At 46.1% G+C, this 24,232-nt stretch overlaps 1 protein-coding gene across 1 annotated transcript in view; it reads left to right on the top strand.

The window, feature by feature from the left end:
• The first annotated feature begins 253 nt into the window (after window positions 1-253).
• The window catches only part of LOC146179076 (uncharacterized), a 69,617-nt gene continuing 45,638 nt past the window's right edge, over window positions 254-24,232 (top strand). The window contains exons 1-4 of the mRNA XM_084579592.1: window positions 254-593; window positions 1,282-1,408; window positions 1,848-1,876; window positions 17,765-17,944. Coding sequence (XP_084435718.1) covers window positions 254-593; window positions 1,282-1,408; window positions 1,848-1,876; window positions 17,765-17,944 — 676 coding nt within the window. The remainder of the gene's footprint in view (window positions 594-1,281; window positions 1,409-1,847; window positions 1,877-17,764; window positions 17,945-24,232) is intronic.

Here is a 24,232-nt window from a genome sequence, read left to right as displayed (position 1 = left end):
AGACGGTGTCACTGTTTCCAGATTTTCGAGTAAGAAAACGTGCCCATTTAACCTGCGCCTTGAGATTGACACGTCCAATTAGTGAAAACTTCAAAAAATGCGGGTCAGTGTTCTATGCTTTGTTTAGGTGTTCTATGTTTTGTTTAGCTGTGCCACTTGAGACACTTTTGGAACGCGCTTTAACTTTCGAAGGCACGCCTGGTAGCGCGATTAGCGCACATTCTGGCGCTTGTCTGGAAAGTGCGCTTCAGTCATGACGGCGCGTCCCTGCTCCAAGCGAGCGGCTGGCAGAGACAGTGGCGTCGGGCGAAAAGGCCAAGTTGAAGGTAACAGCCGCGACCCGACGAGAAGACAGGTGGGCGAGGAGGTAGAAACACACCGGCGGCGGCCGCACGGCGGAGGTTGTTGTCCTCCATACGGGCGGCCAGAAGTGGGTCAGGAACAGGCGCGCTTCCTTGCCGCACCAAGAAAACAAGCCCTGGCGCAGCGACAAACCCGAGCAACCAGGACCTGCGCACGCGGGCGCTCACGGTCCCGCCCTTCTAGTTCCGTGCAGTGTGGAGCGGAGAGCCAGGGTGCGCGACAAGGCTCAGGTGAGAGACGCGCCACGAAAAGTAGTTCACCAAACTGCAAGCCTTTTATACTATCATTTTTCTTCATTGAGGTCCCTCATATTTGACAGGAAATTGACACAAGGGTTTCATCAAAAAGACACTGACTGAGGGAGGTCTGCTGCTGCGGTGGTAGGCAGCCCGGAAGCCACAGCGGAGTGGCACAGTACCATCCGAAACGTCCCATGCTCACCGCTGAAAAACCGGCTTCGGCAGGTGCATCCTGGCGCGCTGCACGCAACGGAGAGCAGCTGAAGGCAGGAAAACCCAACTCTCTCTCACCTCGCGTCTCCCTCTTCCCCTCTTGAAAATCCGCAACAACCTCCTCTCAGCCAAATTGAGCACGGAGGTGCTACGACGTCACCGGTGACGTCACCCGTGACGCTACTCGTGCCTTCTCTGCCGCCTTGTGGAGTAGCCCAGCGTGAGCCACCAATACCACCACCACGCGCCGGGATAGAAAGAGAGCAGAAGACCTGTTGCGGAGGAAGCAACGGTAACGGCGAGGCGCTCGGCAAAGCGTGGCGACTCCAGCCAAAAAGAGACAGGACAAGGAGAGGAGTGCGCGAGCGGGGATCAGGTCACGAATTCTTACGTGGTGCCGCGGGTTCGCTAGCTACTGCCGGCTGAGGCGCAACGGTGCTGGCCTTCTACGCCGCCGTGCATCCAGAAACCGGTGGACGTCGGTGTGCTACGGGCCGTCATGGCAGCAGGCGCTGCACCGTCTTGGATAACACTCGCCGTGGGCGTCTTCACAACCGCAACGCTGATCTTCGCACCGGTGTCAGGGACCCCAGGTGAGAAACGACTGTTTGTTGTTACCTGTGAAAGAAACGTTGTGCACGACAACCTCACGACCGGTGGACAGCGACGCTCGAAACGCGGAGCTCGTCGATGGCTGGCGAATTCTGGTCATCGGCCAGTATCGAGGGCGCGTTACCTCTTGACACCGGCTGCAGGCAGGTGCGTCGGAACACGAGCTTATTTTCATAAGCGTGGTTTGGTTGGCAGTGCTGTTCCTCGTAGCTCTGTGTACACGTCGGTGTGACTCAGATTATTGAAGTTCTGAGTGTTGATCGCGCGGTCACTGCACTAGCTTTAGATCGGCAAGGGCATGCGAGTGCTCTCTCTCTATTGCTGAGATATAAGATGTGGTGATGCTTTTAGCTATTATTATGTCATTTCTGAATGAGCAAGACATTTTTTTTTTTCATTCATAATTTATATGCCTCGTAGATCAAAGTCACCACTGGCCTTTCTGGGAGGTAAGTTGGAGGGAGAAATGTGATTGATATGTCAAAGCTTTGAGACGTTGTTTGTGTGTCGTGCTGTGTGAAAATGCTGCCGCGCATTCGGTTGTTGCGCGCAGCTAGTGCTGACAGCACCGTTCACGGATGTATGGATGTCGCCTTTCAAACGACTGGTGATAGTAATCACCAGGCTGCTCAACCTTTTGTTTTTATGTTTTTTTAACTTAGACAATCCGTCAACTATAAACACAATCCGCCAGCATTAAACGACTTTCCTTTGAGTCCCGGGTTAACTTTAAACGCCTGTGCTTAATTTCGATTTAGCTTCCATGCGTCCTCTCCCTGCTATTTGTCCACCAATCTTCCAAACCTCTCTGATCGCCTCTACCGTAGACATGCTGTCAGCGTCTCCTGACGTTTGTTTCTCCCATTGCCGGTAGAATTAAAGGCGGTTTCTCGCAAGATGTTCCTGCACGTGTTTGGTGGACAACTTAACGTCTGATTCTGTAGGCTATGGTGCGACACTTGCGACGAGCTGCACTGGGCAGTGGAAGCACGAGATCGTGAAACCGAGGATAGTTACGAGAGGCACTGGGATCTGTGCAGGAGCTGCCAAGTACGAACAGCTGTTTTATTACAGAGTCGCGCAGCGGAGCGAAATGAAGGCATTCATCTCAGTAATTAATGGGATTCAAAAATTTCAAGTAATGCCGAGGATCAAGCCGCATTCACTGGTAAGCCTCTGTATAAGGTGTCAGACTCTGACTGAAGTGCTCAGCTACGTGTCTCCTAGAAATAGTTTCGTGCGGGAGAATTACGACGAAATGTCAAGAATGTTCGTGTTTGACAGACAGGTGTCTGACGCTGTTTTCTTTTTCACTGCCTCGACGAGAGAGGGACCCCCTTTTCCGGTAATAAAAGGCCCCCACCCCAAATGGTCCGAGTCTTCTTCGGACCGCAGTAATCGAAGACCTAACACATTGTATGGATCCCCCTTCACAAACAGCCTTTCAGTGGTGTCAGCTCAACAATGCGGCAACCGCAGCCACACGCTTGCGTGGGTTCCAAGAAGGAGCAGTCATTACAAACTGCTTTATACTATTTACATGGGCTTACTTTTGGGCATGGTTGCGAGCAGTGCTGTCTTTTGCGCGTGCGCGACCCATGTGTGGACAGGCCTGCCACGAGTGCATTGCATGTGCTGCATGTATTCCGCTGATCAACGACTCTTCTAACCAGTTTAGGTATTGTCCCTTAGGACAGCGTGCCCGAGCATCACTAAGAAGGAAGTTTTACAATGGGATGTCGGCTCGGGGGAGGCGGGAGTAGTAGAGTGCCATAGCGGATGCGCACGATGCTGATCTGGTGAAAGGGCCAGGACAGGTGTTCGCTTTCCTCAAGCTCCCGGAACCTATTCTCAGGCTGCTTGTCATGACCCAGCCCCTATTGGGCCTTTTCTGCAGAAATGCAGTTCGTAAACCCCTGCACAGGACTTGTGAGCTATTCAGTAACATCACGGGTAGGATAGCGAATGGTCATTGCACATGCATGTGACCAAGGCTACTGGGAATAGCTGAATAGCCGTATATATGCGGACGCAAGCCACACTTCTTTTAAAAATGTTCCCGCCAACGTGAGCGGCGTTTACAGGGACGCGACAAGAGCGGGTTGACTTATCGGATCGAAAACCGTTTACAGGGTTCACGTAAGCGCTGTTGGGTCGACTCCTGCACAGGGGGTTCGTTGAGTCGACTCCACCCCACTGCAGGAAGCATGTAAATGAGGTCGAGTTGAGTCGGCGCACAGTGGGAGAGAACAGTATGGAAAACACTAGGGAAGCAGGGACAAAACGGAATCAGGTGACATCTGCTCAACTCGACCCCCGCAATTGGGTCCATGTAAACAGTGCTACGGAAGAAGGAAATAAAGAGCAGTAGCCGAAACATGGTGCTGCACAAAGTGCCTACGCGTTTCTCAATGTTGACATCAACTGCACATAATTTGGCCACTGTTCAGCATGGCCGCTGTGCATCTGAGTGCTATCGATGAGGATATCAAATCTGCCTGCATTTACTGTGCGCTGTATCTTGACCTCTTCGTTATGACAGCCTGCAGCAGCTGGTAGTTCCAGCTGGGAAAAAGGCTTACGTTGAATGAAACGTGAAACTGTAATATGCAATAAAGTAGTTGGGCAGGAAAAGCTTCAAATTTGGCCCCAAAAGTGTCGCAGCCGCCAAACTTTTGAAAATAAAAAAGCTCCGATCCCATCCACATATAGACGGTATCCTGAGGGCCTTATTTCGAGCGCGATAATCATTGCTGCTAGGAATCTCATCATGCGTCGCTTGGAAAGAAATAATAATAAAAGAGAAGGGTTTGGTATTATGGTGTAGTGCGCAGATACAAAACGATGCTCCGAGAAAGGCAGACATTTGTATGACAACGGTCACCATTCGCTGAAAAGTGCCTTTAGTTTCTATTTGAGGCTCATCAATAACTGATGGCGTCTCAAGCAGAGATAGAGGGCATGCCACCGGTGTTCTTGACTGATGTTCCAGTAGGCTCTAAGATAGCCCGGAAGTCTTCTTGTCCCTGATAAGCAGAATAGCATTAATTATTACGGCGAAAATTCACAATGCAATTAGCATGTTTTTGTAAGCACGAATAACTTAGCGTATATCAGGATGTTTGACCTCACGAAAAAAAAAAAAAAATACGCCACCGAACTATTGCCATCGCTGCTTCGGTGTGATGAAATACTATTTCCTTGATACTTTAAAATTGCGCTATAGCTCGCTGCGTGAAATTTGTTAGTTACATATCGGCGGTAAAGGCGCAGCTGCCTGCAAAACGCTGAGCACATATTACGCGAAATTTAGACAGTCAGAATTGTTTACAAGGTTATAGACCCCAGAATCAAGTAAAGAACGAAGAAGCAAGGATTTCCCAGCTACGATAGCATGCTGGTCCTGACATCTTGTGAGAGCCCGAATAACATCATAATGCATTTGGTCACTTAGCATGACGCGACAAGTTTTATCATTGGTATCACAGCATCACTATACTAGCTTCACAATCATGTGAATTTTATGTGTGTGTTGCGCCCTGTGCAGCGTACATTCTAATTCAGATGCCCCAAATATCTACTCCATCTATTTACATTTTTATCGCAAAGAACAATTTGTCATTAGCGTCCACCGAACCGCAGCCAGATCGACACAAAGGAAAGCGATACAGCGCCCGCATAATCTTAATTGTGTATGAAAAATTTGTCCTGCGTGGGGGAATTTTTCTGCAACTATATATATATATATATATATATATATATATATATATATATATATATATATATATATATATAGTCTGTGTGGCAGCTGTGTAGTTATCTATGCAGATGAATACTAATGAGCAATTACTACTTTATTATAAAGATGTAGTACACCTTGAGGGACGGCCCTAAAACGTTTGCATTGACCAACTACCGCATTTTCACGATTCCAAGTACCCCCCCCCCCCCCCCCCGCTTCCTTTTTCGCAAAAATTTGGGCAAAAGTACGCATACGAATCCAAGCAGCCCTGCCCACCTCCGCCCTCTTTTTTTTTTGTTTTTCTGTTTGTTTGTTTTTGCAAGAAAGAGATGGTATCCAAGGCCGCCAAGCGGGCTTCTTCACTCTGTTGTCAAGCCGCAGCTGTCAGAGTCGTCAAGTGGCGCGGCGCCGTAGCGTGGTTGTATGCGTGGTCTCCAGCTTCATGTGTTGCGGTGTTCTGACAACGCATGACACCTGGCGACTCAGAATGCGGAAAACCGGCCGAAGTGACCCCGATAACTCTATATCTGTGCATTATCACGTGGCTGTAGTATCGGTGGCGCTTGGCAGGTTTCATGAGTATCGCGGGCGCGCGTTGCTCATGAACAAAGAACGTTCATGAACGTTGTTCGTGAACGAAGACTGAAAGATTTTGTAGAGGATTCCCTACAGCTTAAAGTTTAAAAGAACTGTGATCGAGTTTGCCGAAGGTGTTTGCAAAATTGACTCGGAGATATCCGCGCGAAAAGAAAGGATGGAGGAGGCATTGATTTTAGATTTTTAGAATCTACGCCCCCCCCCCCCCCCCCCCCCCCCCCCCCCGTTCCAATCACTATTGTAAAAAGTGGGGATGCTTAGAATCGAGTAAATACGGTATATGCCTATCAAGAAAGCAGGGGGCATAATACCTTTAAAGGATGCACTTCAACCAATTGTGTCAGGCGATTTTCATGATGCGGTGACACGGTTAAACACTGGTAACTTAATATATATTTTTTGTTACACCACGTGGTCCCGCTCTATCCAAGACGCATTGAGAAGCAGTCCAAGGCTTTGGCTGCAGAGAGCCTTCTTAGAGGAGGAATAGCCCCTTCGTCTTGAGAGAACTGTCATTTTGTTTGCTGCCAAGGTATCGCACATGTTGCGAAGTGCAGAGTAACGTTTTGTGCAGTGTTTGGAAGACGCAGTTGCGGTCGAGCTTATGAAAATGTTCACATAAGCATTTAATACCGCCTGGTGCCACTTAGTGTACCAATGATAATGGGGATAACAGTGCTTACCATTGAAAAGTAAACACATTGACTTTTTAATGACGGTAAACTTATTTTTCTTACAAGTCTAATAGCCAAAATTGATTTTGTTTGAAACAATTGTGTACGGCGTCATAACAATCTTTGGCAAAATGTACTCCTTTGTGTGGAATTCGCGACATCGGGCTTGAGCTGATAACTATCCATCGACATCGCAGTGGACGCCATGTTGTTGTCCCTGGAGCACTGCGAAAAGCCGCCGGTGTGTCCTAAGGTGTTATCGCGTCATGATCAGTCTTAGCTGCGCACTGGAGAATAAGATGTCGCCTCTGATGTCATCTGGCTTGCCTGGCCAGGGCAGATGCGAACGCTTGCAATGTTCTGCTTGAATTTCTATACACTGAGGATTTAAATACTTTGTTCATCACGTGTGTCCTTCACAAGTCGCTTTTTCTCTGGAATAATCAACTCGATCGGTATAATGTTCAACACCTCTACAGAGAGCGATTCTTATGCTTTGCGCATTGGTAGTCGCACAAGCACTATTCCTGGAAAGTATAGGAAAAAGTGCCAGCTGTGGATTCAGCACTGCCTGTTGAGTTATCAAGAATTTTTTCTGATCAGCCTTTTTCAGTTTCGATATTTTTCTACACTGCTTTACCTTCTGTTTTTTACCTGCTGCTCAACACTTTATTCGTCCCGGTTCTTGTGCCCTGCATACTTAGTGTTTAGTTTCCTTGTTTGCTTCCGCCATGTTGAGTCAACGCTTTTTAGGTATAGGTATTTAAATACTCTACATGCTCGCCTGTTACTGTCCATTTTTCTGAGGCGTTCTTCATACAATGTTTAGTTTTAGATGCCGTGCATCGAGTGATGTCCAGCCCATATCTCACCTAGGACACCTAGTGATAATCGTTCAACAGCTCTCTGATTTATTTCTAATCTCGATTGTACCTCTGCTTTTAGTCTCGAAACCGCATTACCAAAAGTAAGCCCTGGCACTATAATTTCTTTCCAAATACCCCTCAGGCTCATATTTCTGTTGTATCCCCACAGTGCCTTATCTTTCTTTATTCCAGTATCTTTTCGACATTTTGCGATAACATTCGTTTCGTGTTTTTACATGTATACGCCAGTCCTTCGCTTACCCATACCTCGAGATATTTATATGCTGCCATTCTGGGTATTTCTTGACCTTGCAATAAAGGAGATAGAACGCACATAAAATCCTTCAGGCTAATTACGATAACATCTGTTAATATAGGCTGCCAATGCGAGTGGTGAAATTAAAGATACTGTCATGGAAAGAAAGTAATAAGTTACTCGGAGAACTGCAGAACGGATTCAGTAATGGTAGGCTCATATACGATAGCCTGTTTGTTCTTACGCAATGCATAGCGATAGCTAAGGCGGAAAACAGACCATTGTATTTAGCCTTCCTGGACATAAACGGGGCGTACGACCACTTAAACAGGGAACTCCTGCGGAACTTACTATGAGAGGAAGGTTTAGGTCATGAGGTAGCAGATTTCTTGCAGGAAATATACCGGAATAATAAAGTAGATATTAATTGGGAAGGCATAAGAAGTGAGCAAGCTGTCAAAGTACAAGATTAAGGCAAAGCTATTTCTTTCGCCACTATACTGTTAATGGTTTATATGGTGAATATGGAAAGAACGCTACAGTATAGTAAAAAAGACGAGGCGGGAACACCGTAAAACAGCGCCTACAAGTTTATTGTGTGTTGATGACCGTGCACTATTGGCAAATAGACAGGAAGGCTTGCAAACTTTAATTCTTGTGGAGACGAAGGAGACATTCTAAGGCTTCTCGTTTAGTGCAGTTAAGTCGGGTCTGATGGTCTTCAATGGTTCAACGGATCAGGCGCTTATATATAATACCTGTCATAAATCAAATTCCTTTTACTCTACTGCCAGCTATCCGCAATTTGCTTCTTCTTTATGAAGGTTCCCTACGTTTTTAACAACGTTTCCTTATCTTGCGTCTCCCATAGCTTGTGTAGCGACCCGTGATGACACACCTTCCCTGGCACTGACTGCTAAACTGACCGCGTCTTCTCGCTTGAGGCGAAGGCAGGCGGGGACAATAACCTTTTGTAAGCAGCACTACTAGTGTCCCTAGAAATACTTCTAAAGACTCTAGCACTACTGCGCATGCGCGAAGCCTCCTCGGCCGCTATTTTCGCCGGGATGCCACGCACTGCACGTGCTTTTCCAGGAGACGACTTCCTTCGCTTCATCCAACGCGAAGAACTGCTGAACAATAACTGCGTGCAGTGCTAGCATTTTCTTGGTCTTTGGAATGGATGAATTATATTGTCCCGCCTCCCTCAACGTGCCTCAATAGAGAAGACACGGCCAGGTTCGCCAGCTTCCCGTTGTGATTGCCGTGGTTTAACAGGAGGGTAGGGGGGAAGGGGTAGTGTGTCAAGGTATGCTTACAGATGACTCACGCGTCTCTGCACAGGCTAGGTGAGACCAGCCTTGCACTCAACTACTGTTTAGAAACTAAACTCACCCCGCTACTATACTTCGTCTCACAAAATGCTTGCAGCACTTCCAAGGCAGAAGCACCCCTGTCCAACCAGTATCACCCGCACCACAATAGGCAATTGTGCTCCTACGCGCCTCTCGCCCCCCCCCCCCCCCGAATTGGCGTGGGTGACAGTACGAGCAAAATTCTCTATTATAGTGCCCACTTAAGAACACAATGGAAAGGGCTCCCCTGCCTTTCGCAGTGCTGCAGATATCTTGTGAGACGAAGTATAGGAACGCACTTCTGTACAAATTCTCGGTTTAACCGGTCTTGTCAATTGTACTTCACCTGGCGGCCACAAGGAGGGTGCGCTACTGGAGAAAGGTAGGGACCTCGAAAAAGGCCTATTGGTGCATTTCCTAGGGCTTAAAAAGGTGGGCCTAGCACCGTACATCGGTTCGCTCCATCAATGATTGAGAGGATGTCGTTCCGGGAAATTCCCGCGCAGCGAACTCCTCCTTCCATTTCGCCTGTCACGACCACTGAAAATGACGGGCGAGGAGGCCTCACGCATGCGCTTGACATTACTGGCAAAGTTCTGTTTGCTGTTGAGGAACACTGCACACTTTTGCTTGTGTTGCTAACCCGAAGATGTAGCATGCGAATTAAAAGATCGCTTGTTGCAGTCGTCGGCAAAAAGGCTGATCTTGTATTTTTAAGCAATGTAGGCAACACAAGCAAATACTCCCTAGCTCTTAACAATGTGCCTAAATCTAGCAAGATTATAGGCCTGACTTTTTTTTATACCCACAAAGAAAGGCACTTTGGCGAAAGCGAAAGCTCTATTAGCTTGGTTTAGCATGATTCAGTAAGGTTTTACATGGTTTGAATTAGGGGACTCTGAAGCCTCGCCTTGAGAGTAGAAGCGATAGCGCCTTTAATCCTGCCATATCATTCCGGCATTTTTTATATTTTTCGTTTAAGCTTTTTTTTTTTTTTTGGGGGGGGGGGGGGGGGGGTATGTGCTGTATTTGTCGCTTTTTTGGTGGACACCTATGCACCTAATTAGGTCAATGGCAATCAGGTCCAGCAAAAAAAAAAATACAGAAATAGCGTGAATAGCGCATTCGTGCGCAACAATTGTGCTGCTTTCAATCGTATGTTATGCTGGTTTAATTTTGCGAGCAAAACCAGCTGGTTTCGCGGGATTGCTCTGGGGTTCAGATGATACATGGAAAATCTTCTCAATAATGACGCTTCCTGAATGTGATTTGCAACTTTGGAAATCCCATTTACAGCTTAAAGGAAATATTTACAAACTGAGGTACATAATATAACTAATTATTGATTGTAAACAAAAAAAAATATATATATAAGATGCTGTGATGCGTAAAACGGCTGGCAGCTGTATGGACCTGGTTCCCCTGGCCCATCGCAAATATTTCGTTTTTGAATTCTTGGCTCAGGTTAGCTGGGACGTACACTCGGTATTTTAAATTTATTTTCCCAACGCAATCGGTTTATTTTTCAACCGCCCAGTGAGGGTGTGACATCAAATGTCAGCATAGTTCACATGCGGCATGGAAAAAGAAAAGCTGGGACGTGATCGCTTCTTCGTCCTTTAATTCGCAGCTGGCAGGCATCAAAAGCCTGAATCACTAACAGAGAAGCAATTATACTGCAGATTTCTCCCCTGACGTCATAGCTGTCTCTCAGCAGTTGACACCGAAACAGCTAGCGTGAAAGCACCTTCGGTTAGAAATTGTATAGCACTAGCGGGCGATTACCCCGTAATGATCCATATGCACTTATCTCTTAAGCATCATTAAAAAGAAGGAAGCCCATGCCACAATTTTATGCGTCAGTTTCATTAAAGAAGTCTGGTCTGTTCGTTCTGACTAGCGAATGCCCAGACGTAAAGAAATTATTTGCCACCAAAAGACGGTATTACATTTATTCATTGCTCTCTTCAGTGCAATATAATTAAGGTTCGTCTTGGCCTGGTATTATTTTGGATTGTAAAAGAACATGCTATGTACTTTCATGCCGGAACGAAGTAAGGAGAGCTCCTGTGAACAAAAGAAAATATTTTGCGAATTCACCAACATTTTAGCGGCTCTACTGGGAAAGGAAAGCTGGGTGGGAAAAGAAAGGTGACTGGCTTTGAACAATACATGCTCCTGAAGGGTGAAAAAGGCTTGCCTCTTGCCTTTCCCGCCCAGCTTCAGCTGCAGAGTCAGAAATGGTCTACCCAATCAAATATTTAAACCGGTTGTACCGGTGCGTCTTGCAAAATATAATAGCAGCTTTAGAATAGGCTTAGAGGGGATAGGGGGACACTAAACGCACCTAGCCGCACTCTTAGCAATTTCAGCATAGCATTACGCGCACGTGCAGCTGCGCTTCTGCGCCCCGCCTTTTCTCTGTCTCTAAAAATGTCTCCAAGCCCTACTTTTTTTTTTTTTGTTATTGCTGTTCAGAGCAGTCTTAAATTGGACATAGTGCCTGGCAATAGAGGGACCGGTCTTTTGTACGGTTATCGGGTTACCTGCGCAATCATTGGGGTCAGTTTTCCCCGATTCCCCTTCTTCGAACCCAAAAACCGATGCACTGCACTTAGACACAATGCCCTGATCACTGATTCCTCACCACCTCCGTGACTCGCGGTGGTATTCTCTTACTTAGCGTGAAAGAATGTTAAAATATTTTGTGTAAAAATGTTGGCCTCATCACCATCTTGTGAAGACAAATGGTTTTCGGTTCCTCTTTTCTGTTGGTTCGCCAAGGCTGAAGAGTGCAACTCCGTGATTAAAAAAAAAAGAAAAAAAGAAACAAAGAAACGTTTTCTCCATTTTACTCCGTCAGGGACACTTAGCACTTACACGCGGTACAACACCAAGTGACTTGGAGTCTCCAGGCTACAAATTTGCCTTGCGGAAAGGGATGTAAGGGAGCGTGGTCATCATAAATAAGAGGAAAATGGCAGCTTGTTTTTGCTTTAGGATAAGAGAACAGTATCTATTTAGCCAACGGAGATGGGAGTGAGCCATGTCTGGACTCGCCGTGATCCGGTGAAAACGTCCACGGAAAAAAAGCGGCCATAGTACAACCGTCCCCAGCAAAAATGGTACTGGAAAAAACTCCCCCGGAAGAAACGTTTCCATTTGTGAACAAGAAAAAAAAATGTCCCCGACGGGTGCTATACAACTTAATATAACGTCAAACTTGGCCTCGCCTGATGTCTGGATTATTAGTGATGAATTGATTTCGCCATCACCGGCTTCTACTCATTTTACTTTACGTATTCTATGGATTCAGCTTGAACCTAGTTTGTATTTTATTTCATTTTTACTTGCGTTTTTTACCTACACCAGGGCTCGCTTGCCTCGCAGTAGGTTGTCTGCTATGCACCTAATCCGGGATTGAAGGCATCTGTAGTCTCAGACTTCGCGTGTTCACTTGCAGGCAGTGCGTGCTAGCCCAATGTGCTCACCTGCGAGGGGGAGGGGGGGGGGGGGGTTATAAACGCGACAATGCATCTAATTTCCATCCCGCAGTCCGACGACTTCTCGGTCGAGAGCCTGCCATTCGTGTTCGCCAGCGATATTACAAAGCACGCAAAAGGCAGCCGAGCATTCTACGCGGATGTGCAAGAGATTATTAGAGTAAGGTTCACTACCGTGCACCTGTAATCTTTCTTTCAATATCAGAACAAACAGATGACTAGCATCGTGAGTGCAATCAAAGGTAGCGTGACCGTCCGTTACCTCGGACTAACCAGAACCATCGAAGCCGTGATGCGTGGGACAGCGTTTGCTTTGCAGTTCCCACGAAGACATCCATGAACGCTGGGCGCGTCTCGATGACTTTCCGGCGATCGATTATAAATCAATACATTGCGTACGCATTCCTCGCTTCCAACGGAGCGGTGCGACCTTGCCCTTCGCCGACCCCGCGTGAAAGAAGGTCACCACAACGCCTATCTATACTACCACGCCGCGCTTGCCGATGACAGGAGAGCACCCATCACTGCACTGACTGCACAACGCCGCGGTAAAGAACCAGAACAGGAACCATACGGCGACGTCCGGATCGTACACGACTCCGATTCGGAAACATCCCAGAAACGCAGCGTCTCGACTACGTGATCTCGCAAAGGCAGCGTGGCGGTTTCTTCGGTTGCTTGCACCGTACGGTGCCTGCGGGGAACGAGCGCCATTGACCCTGATACTGACACACGCCTCTCTCTGTGTGGAACACGTGTACAGGCGTAGCGTCGCTGTGAGTGCGTACGCGACGCGCCGACCCGCGCAAGTTATGCGGCGGCGTGTCTTCGAGGGGGTGTGAGAACATTTGGTTTGCACGGCGGGCCAAGAGCAAACAATGGCGCGATGTCGGAGCCCCGAAATGGTGTCATCGAGCAGCAACAACGGCTCGTGATGTCAGTTCACGGTACAAGGCCCATTGAGTTCGCCGCCGGGCGTGGAAGGAAAGGTTGGGGCGTGGGAGGAAGGGGGTGGCAGAGACCATTACGTCAGCTCAGAGACGGCTTCGCGTGGTTTACGAATGCCGCACTGTGTGACTTATCCTTCCTAGCGATGCCGTTTTTGATATGCCGGTCCAGGAGCTCCGGTGTCGAGGGAGCGACATGGAAGAGGGAACACGGAGAACATTAGTGCGAACCGTACCTTAACTCCTAAATGGTTTGGCCGCGGTGACAAGTTTTGGTTTGTTTCCTTCTGCACCTCCTGCAGTGTAATATTGCCCTTGCCAGCGCGAAATACATGCCGAAATTGATATAATACGTTGGAACTCGAAACACTGGCGATGATTGAACCTGGGAGGATGAGAGTTGTTAATGTGTATTGGAAATCACATTCTTTTGAGCAGATACCCTGTGACGTCATCTAACCCATTTGACTATACGGGTGTTCGTCTTCGATAGGGAACTGCCACTACTTAGGAAGACGGGTAGGATGAGGTATAGGCGTAGTATCAAGTTTCACTTTTCTACGGCCGACTGTACGAGGCGTCCTTTTATTGATTTTTTTAACCTTTTTTTCCGTTGTTTTCGCTCAAAAAAGAAAATAAAGATTTATTACAGGTTGAATCTAGCCCATTTGAGCGCAGTTGTTTTTTGCCTCTGACGTTATCGGCCGTTCCGGAACGCACGAGATCTGCCCTAGTTTTAGCACTGTCGTACTGCGAATATACCAACTCATCTAACAAAGACCTGTGCTCCAAAATGTGGCTGGGCGAACAAGGCAACGGCAGCAGTATCAGCCTTACGGTTGCGGATTAAACTCTGCTAGAAGTCTCAGCAACGGGAAGTGTTTTTGGTCGTCGTATTCTTCCGGCGATCATGGTGAGAGTGACGCGATGTACTACAACAGTACGACTTCAAAAATTAGTTGGTTTTGTTCAAGAAACATTAATATCGTTATCGCGCTCGATGCCACCGTTGCGCTGATGAGCTTTTTGAGAATCTCCCGCTTCTAAACCTCTATGATTTTCTTAACCTTGAAAACGCGTATTAAAGAGGATTACATAATTTCATACAACTGGACGTCTACATTATGGGAATATTTTGTAACTCTAGAGGACAGGCTGGGAATTGCTCCCAGTCTACATGCCGTTTTATGCATGGGACAAGACTGCACGCTTTGGTTTTCTTCACGTGCCCTGTATGCTTGCAGACGTGAATTCGGCATCGCTGAATTTTTATTTCGTCAAAAAGTGAAAATCAAAGCCTTTTTATTTTCCAATGCCATCCCTCATGCATGTCGCCTTGACATTTTCTTTTTCTTTTTTTTTTTATGGCCAAGAGGCCTCGTTAGAGTGCTGAAAATCACTCCAAAGGAAGGTACAAGCTTAGACACACAATGCAAACATCTTCGACAGAAGTATAGGCCTGGTTGGCTTGTGGTACAATATCAACCAGTATTTTTTTGTGGGTAAATGAGAGATTAGCGACCAGCCGAAAGGACCCGCCTTCGCTCCCCTTTAGTTGATACGCGATGAAGGCCATTCATATTCGCGGAAGAGAAAATTCCTGGCACCCTGTTGTCAATACTCTTTTTGAGCGGAATGGGTCATGGGTCATGACTCAGTTATGGTGCGCTGGCTTCTTTGAAAGTTACGTTGTGGTCGATGCGCGCTCAGAGCTCGGGCCGTGCGTTGCGTTCTGCTTTCATTCACCGTACATTGATATTTTGAGTGGTCTGATTCTCTGACTGACGCTTGCAGCCTCGGCGATTTATGATGGCTGCTTTCAGTGACTGGAATTTTTCTGGCAATGCGCGTTTGGACAACAAAGAAAACAGGAACGAATGATAGCACAAGATCTCATGAGTCTCTCTTTCTGCCTATCTGGATATATAACTGCTGATACTGATTCGGAAGCGAACGGCTATAAAATAGATCGCCGGTGAAGACCGGAATGGATACTAGTGGTTAACGGCGCCTCATTATACTGATTTGCCATGCTGTACATTGATCGTATTGGCTTTACAGAGTCAGAAAACGCAACTGATGCCGTGTTTAGTGGGGCTTCTCCGAAAGTGATGCCATTTTAGTATACGCATCTATGAAGCCGTGTAAATTAATTGCGGTAGGCTAGAACATTCACTGCACGGCAACACTGTTAGTTTATTTTCAAATGCAATTAATGGCAATTAATGGCAAATGCAGCAATGACGACAGCAAATGTTTTAAATAAGTAATTGAAGCAATGATGCAAGGGAAAATTTGCAGCTGATGTCTACCAGAAAAATTCATAATTTAGGCAACTTTCCACGCCCCCACTGTCAGCGTACAGAAGAAGGAGGATGGATGAGGCAGAGGGAGCTTCGCAAGAACACACAGATAACGGGAATCCATTCACCCCTCCCCCCCCCCCTCTCCCCCCTCCCCAACCCTTTCGGTTTCCAGCATCGTCGTTTCCTTATAGGTATTTCCGCGCCCTGTTCAGCTCGTTTAGAGCCAGGAATGAGCCCTTTTGTTCTGCAACGCTCGCGGGAACGTACACACACGTGGCCTCGCAACGAGCCGAACATGAGTGGGGTTACGCTTTGCGCATACTCTACGATCCATTGAGCTAAGTGGCGGGCGGTCGCTCGTCTGACCGGTCTTCGGAGAGCGCAGGCGCGCACGACGATAGATCATTGAATTAGCCGCAGACAATGCCTGGTCCGCCAACTGTCGCCCCTCCCCTTCACCTCCCCGATGAGCCACGCCCACTTACAAGCGATGAACGTTGAGTAGGCAGGATCGCTCTCCGCATTCGACATTGAACGCTGTTTCGGCAAGCCAAGAGCAGGATTTAATGCAATCATTCAACCGCTACGCTACTGTGAGCAGGATGCGAGGGCGCGTCGAGTAGGTCTGTATAGCTCTTTGAAACAACTGGGTCGCCGAAATTCCCCTGCAATATTCTGCAATCAGTGAGCAAGTAATTTGCCGCCTTGATATGCTTTCAAATGCGCATGTACTCTGCAAATTTCTGATAGACAGTTCATATGACTGCCACATGAATTGAGTAAGGTTATATACAGCGATACAGCCTTGGCAAACATATGATTATTTGTGCAAACAAAGGTCTGTTTTGCCATAGGATTGGATGATTCACTGATTCACTCGCGAGTTCTATTTAGTTAGCCTGCACCGAAATTTAAGCGCTCCATTTTTTCGCCGTGCCTAGCTCAAACGCGAGAACCTCAGTCACGATGTAGACGTCAACTTCAGTGAAACACGTGGATAAGGCGTGGGCTGGTTTACCTTGAAATTAAAAGGATAGGCCGAATAGGAGGACATTTTGGCTTAAATCTTCTGACACGGAAATATCGAATGAAAAAGAAACCACGAAACATATCGTGATTGTGCAAAACAGAAAAAAAAAAACTTAATTATCAGAAGAGGCTCTGGAAATTTGCTCGAAAAAGTCAGAAAAAGCTTGCACGAACCGCTCAGGTGCCTCGGTTTTAGATAAGTCAAAGTTACCTAACAAGTCAACTAAAAAATAATCTGTTTTTAAATAAACAGATAGGCAAGAAATATAGCCAAATCACAGGTGATTTTTATACCCACTTTTTTGTTGTTCAGTTTGCTGCCTTGACAAACATTTGCCGCTCTGTCAGGTATGAGAGACAACAGAAAACGGGCGTAGACGGGACCCGATGCATTTCTTGTCCTTTGCTTTCCCCGCTTACAGGTCAGCAACAATGCACCAACTAGCGTGCTGTGGTTCGTCTAAATTAGAGCTCGCCCGCCTCAAGCATTTATTTTATATATTCGGCTATTGTTAGAAAAAACAACAGCAGAGAGAATATAGATCTTTGCAGTGTGGTCTTCTTGGGTGCCAGCATACTGTCCGCTGTACTGTCGTGTGAACCTATTTTTTCTTTCTTAGCACCATGGCAATGTTTAACGTTCTTCCTGACGTCATTCGCCCTCTCTGCCTCCGATTTAGTATTCGATGCTGCTAACTGGAGTGTAAGAATTTCTACCTTGCTTTTCTTTGTATATTCAAATCAAAGCACATACTTCTGACTGCGACTAAGTCATTTTTGTCTTCTTCTGACAAAGTCATGCTGTGCAAGCTGGGACGCGGATAAATTAATATATTCCTTTATTATATTTGTAGTCCTTCTTGCAGCTCAAAAGGAGATTTAACGGAAGCTATGGCGCAGCCTGTCTAGTTTTGGAAACATTCGCCACTGCGTCACGTGTTCTGGCGCAATACCGAACCATGGTGTTGTGTGAAAGATTCATTAACTTATTCATAAATCTTTATTCGTGATCATGACCTGAAAAATGCGCTAACCCCATTTGTTTTTCTTGCACCTCAACAGATGGCGCTTGCGGTTACCCGGGATCCCCAGCCCACTGCAGTGTCACCTTCTCGAGGGATGACCTTGCCCCCGGTACGGTGGCGATGTACGCTTGTGACCCAGGATATGAACTCCTGGGGCCCTCTCGGAGGGTGTGTTCAGCTAACGGAACCTGGATACCCAACGGCGTGCCCTTCTGTGGTAAGTCCCGTGCCGGATATTTACCGATGAGTTTGATAAGTACACGTTACATTTAGTCACACTATTGTCAGCACCAGTTTTTTGGCGCTATTTCTGAATCAATTGTGACGCGCATTTTATGTTTATTTTCTTGGGAGGCAAAGGCTTGTGTTATGTTAAAGAAGACGAGAAAGGACATACTTTTTTATCGCTGATAAGTTTTGTGTTTTATCGCTTTTCGCTGATTTATTAGTGAACAGAGCATAAAGAAATTGCTCTGTAAGGTGCCGAGTAATCAAATACCGATCGTACGGACGCTTTTGGCGCTTTTCTTGCCTTAGCAGTCATTATTTTATGTCTCATTTAAGCCCCTGCAGCAGGTCAGTGTCATTGCGGTCGAATTGAGAAGTTCCTCAATTGCTCTGACTTAAATTATCAGCTGACATGATTAGTAAGATTACAGCGTATGCGTGAATAACTCTTGTTGTGATTGATACTCAGCGTTCAAGCATCACCGATTTAGATGGAAATCCCAGGAGTCAGTACTTGTATACGTACCCACGCAGTTGACTAACCAATGAATGCTGTGTATAACGAATCCCAGGTCTCCTGGCCCATATGGTGCCATCATAAATTATTTGAAACAGATGTGGGCATTCTTCACCCTGAACTTTCTCTGCTTCTGTACATACTGTTGTCAACCAACCATTTAATCCAAAATCTAGGTTTCTTTCATCCTTCTGATATATTTGCCTTCATTGGAATCAGTTTCAAATTTTGGCGGGAACGTTATCCATTGGCATACCTATGCGCTGTAAATCAGAACCAAGCCAGAGCGCGTATTTCAGCTAGTTTATTTCCACAGGTACAGCAGAAATGAGCGCACCATAACAGAGGCGCACAGGAGGCAGCACATACACTAGTGTTTTTTCTTCCGCTCGTTCGTTTTTTTTTTTTTTTGAGAGAGGGGGGGGGGGGGGGGGCTAACTTCATTCACAACCATAGCCTTCACACACTTAAGAGAATGTGCCGACCGAGCCGCTGTCCACTTGGATGGCGTCACCGTCATTGTTCCGTGGGCAAAAACGGTTGCGGGTATGTATCCAGGTTCCTCCATGCAAAATTTATTGTTGTTACAGGAATGGAAAGCTATCTTCCTTCCCCATTCTCTCTCTCTTTCTCCGTCCTTTTTTCTTTCCACTTGGCATTTTTGGCCATGGCACACTTGGCCACTGACTCGTTTTGCTTTCCCGAAAGTTGCGGCATCATCTATTGGAAAAGGAACACTTTGCCCCACTAAAGTTATAAACAAAGTGAAGAACCACACACACCTCTAGCGTTGTTATTATATTAGTATTCATTTTCTTGCTCTGATTGGCTTAATCTGTTTTAATATGCTGCGTTTACAGCGCGTAGAAGAATAACACACCGATTGAGGCGAGCAAGTTCAGTGCACTTATGGAGACTGCGCTTCGGCTACCTCGTGGTAACTGGGAGGTATACATTGTCACTCAAGGTAACGAAAATGGCTTCAACCAATGAGCGGGGTATTTCAGAAAAGAAATGAGCAAGCAGAAAAATTACGAAACCTATTTTTATGCACGCTAATGTAAAGAAGATAAATTCGTTACAATAGATGTAGCCTCCAAGTATAAGTATTTATGTCAATAATTTATTTCAAGCCAAAACCAGAAGAGACAAGTTTGTAGACTGGCCGGAGAATTAACAACAAACACGATAGCGTACTCAGGAACTGCTTCCAGCTCGTTTGTTAGGTTGTCTTAATTGCTTCCTTAATATATAATTATTAAATGTGCACTAAAAATAACCTCGTGAATGCTGTTTGTATGAAGGGAATTTCGTTTCTTTCAAACTCCGGCGACGAGGATACAAGTTAACAGATTCCAGCCAGAGTGCAGATATAACAATAATAAAAAAGAAAGTTGATAACCATGGCTTGGTTACCCCGGCGTCTTTTAGTACTGCGCAATCAACCACAATAGCAAACAAAACCTACCTTTTGATTTTAGATATGTCTGACGAGCCACAAATATCCAAATTATATAGCCTGCAATGTTTACCTGGTGCTTTTTTTGTTTATCGAAAGGTAACAAGAAAAGCTTAAACCTGGCTACTTTTCGCCGCACGGTATTCCTGTCTGGCAGTCACTGCATACTTTACTTGTATCCGACTACAATAACACTACACATAGGCCTTTAAGCTTTAACAAAATGCGCTTATACGGAATGACCGAATGAAATTCATTGTAAGCGCGCACTTAAATTCCGTTCTTGACTGCGGTAAACGTTTTTGATCTTTCTCTCAACCACGGAGGAACGAAACTCCAAAACGAACTCTCGGCGTAATATAATGAGGCGCTGCTAGCTCATTTTCGTAGGCCGCTACATTCCGGCACCATCAGATCATAACGAGTTATTTCAGGAGCAGGTTATATAACAAAAATTTCAAATTCGACTGATACACTGGGGCCCAAGGCATACACGTGTCTCAAGTGTTGCACGATCTTCTTAATGGGCAGAGCACACAGTGTTTGTTTTTTTGTCTGTTCAAAGTAATTGTATCGAGATATGACTATATACTCTGGAGAATTCCATTCCACGGCCTAAATAATGGGACAACTGCCACAGAGTGCTTCGGTAACATATTTTGTGAGCTGAGAAGAGAGCAGTTTCAGAGTCACTCTTTAAATGAGAAGCGAGAGGTTTGAGCCAAGTGTGAACGCACAAAACTATTATCGAAATCTTTTCCGTTATAGATTCCGACTTTACATGATATATCCAGGTGGATTTGGGCATTGAATAAATACGACGTCCCTGCCGATATGTGACGTCGTACTGAAATTGTCGGCCGTCTGAAAGGTTTGATTGTTCTGCGTAAGGTTCGATATTCGCCGGAAGAATAAACAGGGCGCTATAAATGTACGCAGGAAGCAGAAAGGGTAGGAATGCGTTGTTCGAAGCGCCCGCTTCGTCACTCACCGATGTAAAACTGGTTCAGCAGCACACCGATCACAAAAGCAACGAGATAAAACGGTGCAAAGGGGAAGCGAGGTCCACTGCATCTTATGGCAAGCGGGCCGCGCTTTTGTTGATGATAGTAGTGGCCCGAGGCCAGCCCTTGTCAGTCAGAGGGCCCCACTCAGACTCGAAACACGCGGTCTGCTTTTTGGCCTGCATTGCGAGCTCGACCCGGTTAGGCGTGCGGACGTCTGAACTTGACGAATTAAACGTCAAGTCTTCCTCCCTCCTATAAAAGGAGCGGCTCTTTTCGAGGTGCAGCGAACGCTCACCGAAAGAATCGCGAACGACGCGTAAATAATAATAAAAAAAGAACTGCGCTCACGAAAGACGATGGGAGTGGACGTGTGTGAGCGTTGCGAGCGTGACACCATCCTACACATATGACGTCCTCTTTCCGGTTTGCATAATCTCCGGAGAGGAAGGAAGCAAAGAATGTCTAACGGGACGCTGCTCATCACGAACGTGACCTTCAGAAAAATGCCGCAGTGCAAACGCTCGTCAATGTACTTCGTTCAAGACGACGCAGCGGGGAGCTGTAAGATGTTGAACTCTAGGTTTTGGAACAGGTGGAGCGGGTTCAGCGTTTCAAGACGGGCTTGCTTGTTTATTTTGGGTTGTTGGTCCCAGTGTAATAATATTTATACATTGTAGACAAATGCAGCCACTGCGGAAATGCATACTCACCGTCATGTAATATCAAGGCTATGTTCTTTTGCCTATTAGAACCCGCTCTTTTTCATCTTGTCTTTAAATGCGATCATAAAATAAAAACGGTGGTCTTATCCCTAACTATTCCTTTTTTACTCTAGGCGGGATTACATGCGTGCTGTGCCACGTTTAGTTCTGAAGCTGGCACAGCAAGAACTGCCACACTGTAATCTTTTACCGAATTGTTCATATGCGTCGGGAGCGCGCTGTCTGGTGGCGCCAAAATGGTGGCGCACTACCTGAGGCTTGTATATGCTCCTCTCGGCATCAGTGCTCCTGATTCGGTCAAACCACCCTTACATTTCAATAGTGCTGCAAAGGGCTTTTCAAAGAGAGTACAGGCGAGGCCTCGCCTTTTCCCGGCTTTTGGGCTTCCAATTTTTTTCTGGCCGGAGGTGTCACATGTCTAGAGTTTATTTATTTATTTATTTTTATTTATTTATTAAGGAACCCACAGCGCTAGGGAATGTACAAAAAGAAGCACACATGACACCTCTGCTCGCAGGTAGAGTTACAAGCATAAAGAGGGAAAAAAAAGAAAGAGAAGGCAGGGCCGTTCGCCATGTACATCTACAACCTCAAAAAGAACGCATCATTTGATCTCACACTCACAACATCGCTCAGCAGTCTGTTTCATTCCCTAATGGTTTCCGGGGGGAAAAAAAAAAAGAAAGGACATTTTGAACAATTCAGCTCAAAAAATTGTTCAGGTCAACATGGTTAGATGTATAAAACGGCTCCTGCACATACTTTTCACGTTCAACCCGAACAGTTGAATAATCAACAGCATAATATAGCTTCAGACGTAACTTCTTTCGGCGCGTGTCAAGCAATTCCCAGGTGAGTGCATCCTTCGTGCGCGATGCACTGTAACGAGCCCCGCGTGTGCCAGACACAAAACGAGAGGCAACGTTCATCACACTCTTTAACTTATCTTTATCTCTAGCAGTAGGCTGGTACCAGACCGTGCACGCGTAGTCCAGAATCGGCCTGACATAAGTCTTGAATAAAATGTCCCGACATGACAGTGGAAAAGTGTTTGCATTTCGGCGAAGAAATCCCAAGTTTCTGCAAGCTTTAGGAGAGACATAATCGACGTGACGGCGCCAGCTCAATTCAGGAGTAAAATAAACGCCGAAATATTTAAATTCGAATACCTGTTCTAACATTGTGTTCCTAATAACACATGAATGCGCATCAGGGTTTTTCCTTCTTGTAAACTTCATATGGACAGTTTTGGAAAAATTCGAATTCATATTCCATTTCATGAAGTAAGACTAACCGGCCAAGAAGACGCACACAGGAAAAATCGACACAGAAAGAAAGAGGCTGGACTACCAACTGAACTTATTAGCAAGAACGGGGCTCAAATATATAGAGGCGCTCAGTCACATGACCTTTCCACAATCGCCATCACATCCTTCCGTCGTGGAACCACAATTCACTTCCATCATAACTCCTTTATCGTACCTACGCTTACCGAGTAATCACTACATACATATAAAACTATAAAACCACACTATCTACGCAAAGCTGCGTCAGAAAGAACTAAAGTCATACACAATACAAACATTCACATACAAACATTACAAACATTTTTGCGCGCGGGTATTAAACCATGAATCAACGCCATGATAACGGGCACACACATATCTAACAAGGCCTGGTGATTACAAAACAGATTGAATGAACCTGATTTCCTTTCTTCGTAAGGCAACAGAACAATCACTACAGCATGCATCTCCTTTCTGTGTTATCATAAATGCTTCAAGAACTTCACGCGCTATTTTGTCGCGACTTCTGCCGAGAATCTTAATGCCGTCAAGCACCGGCTCACATCTGCACTCTTTACAGTGAAGGGGCAAATTAGACCCGGTTCCATTCCTTAGGGAATTCGAGTGCTCCAGTGCTCTGTCGTTAATACAACGACCCGTCTGGCCTATATAGACCTTGCCGCAGGTCAGTGGTACTTCATACACCACACCGACCGCACATTCCACAAAGGGTTGGCCATGCCTCTTTTCGCACTGGGGCTTCTTTTTCCGCCCGATGCGTGCACACAAGCCGCTCAGCTTCCTCGGGGCTGAGAATACGACAGGCACATCATACCTGGCTGCAACCTTTTTCAGGCTGTGGGCGACACGGTGCATATAAGGGACTACCTGTGGCCTCCCTTTTCAAAGCTTAGCGGTGGAGCTTTTCTTGCCTTTCATTTTTTGTAACAGGGTCTCTGCTACTGCAGACACAACAGAGCACGGGAAGCCTGCCTTTTGAAGTCTGTTAATCTGATTATTAAAACTTACTTCCATCATGTGAGCGCAGGACTTGATCAGCGCCGATTCCAAGCAAAGAGAAGCGATCGCCCTTTTTACTGTCTTAGAATGTGATGAAGCGTAAGGCAGCAATTCTTTCTTAGCTCTGGGGAAATACATCCAACAGGCACGTCCTTTTGAAAAGCTGATGTTAATATCTAAAAATTGCAGGCAATTGTTCTCCGGTATCTCATGGGTGAAAGTAAGGCGTTTTCCTTGTTGTCCAAACAGGCTTAAGATTCCTTCTA

Source organism: Amblyomma maculatum, chromosome 9, assembly GCF_055883805.1.
Source record: "Amblyomma maculatum isolate TAMU_Amacu chromosome 9, ASM5588380v1, whole genome shotgun sequence".
Lineage (NCBI taxonomy): Eukaryota > Metazoa > Arthropoda > Arachnida > Ixodida > Ixodidae > Amblyomma > Amblyomma maculatum.
Note: the sequence above shows the minus strand (reverse complement) of the source record. Positions and strands in the feature narration are given on the sequence as shown.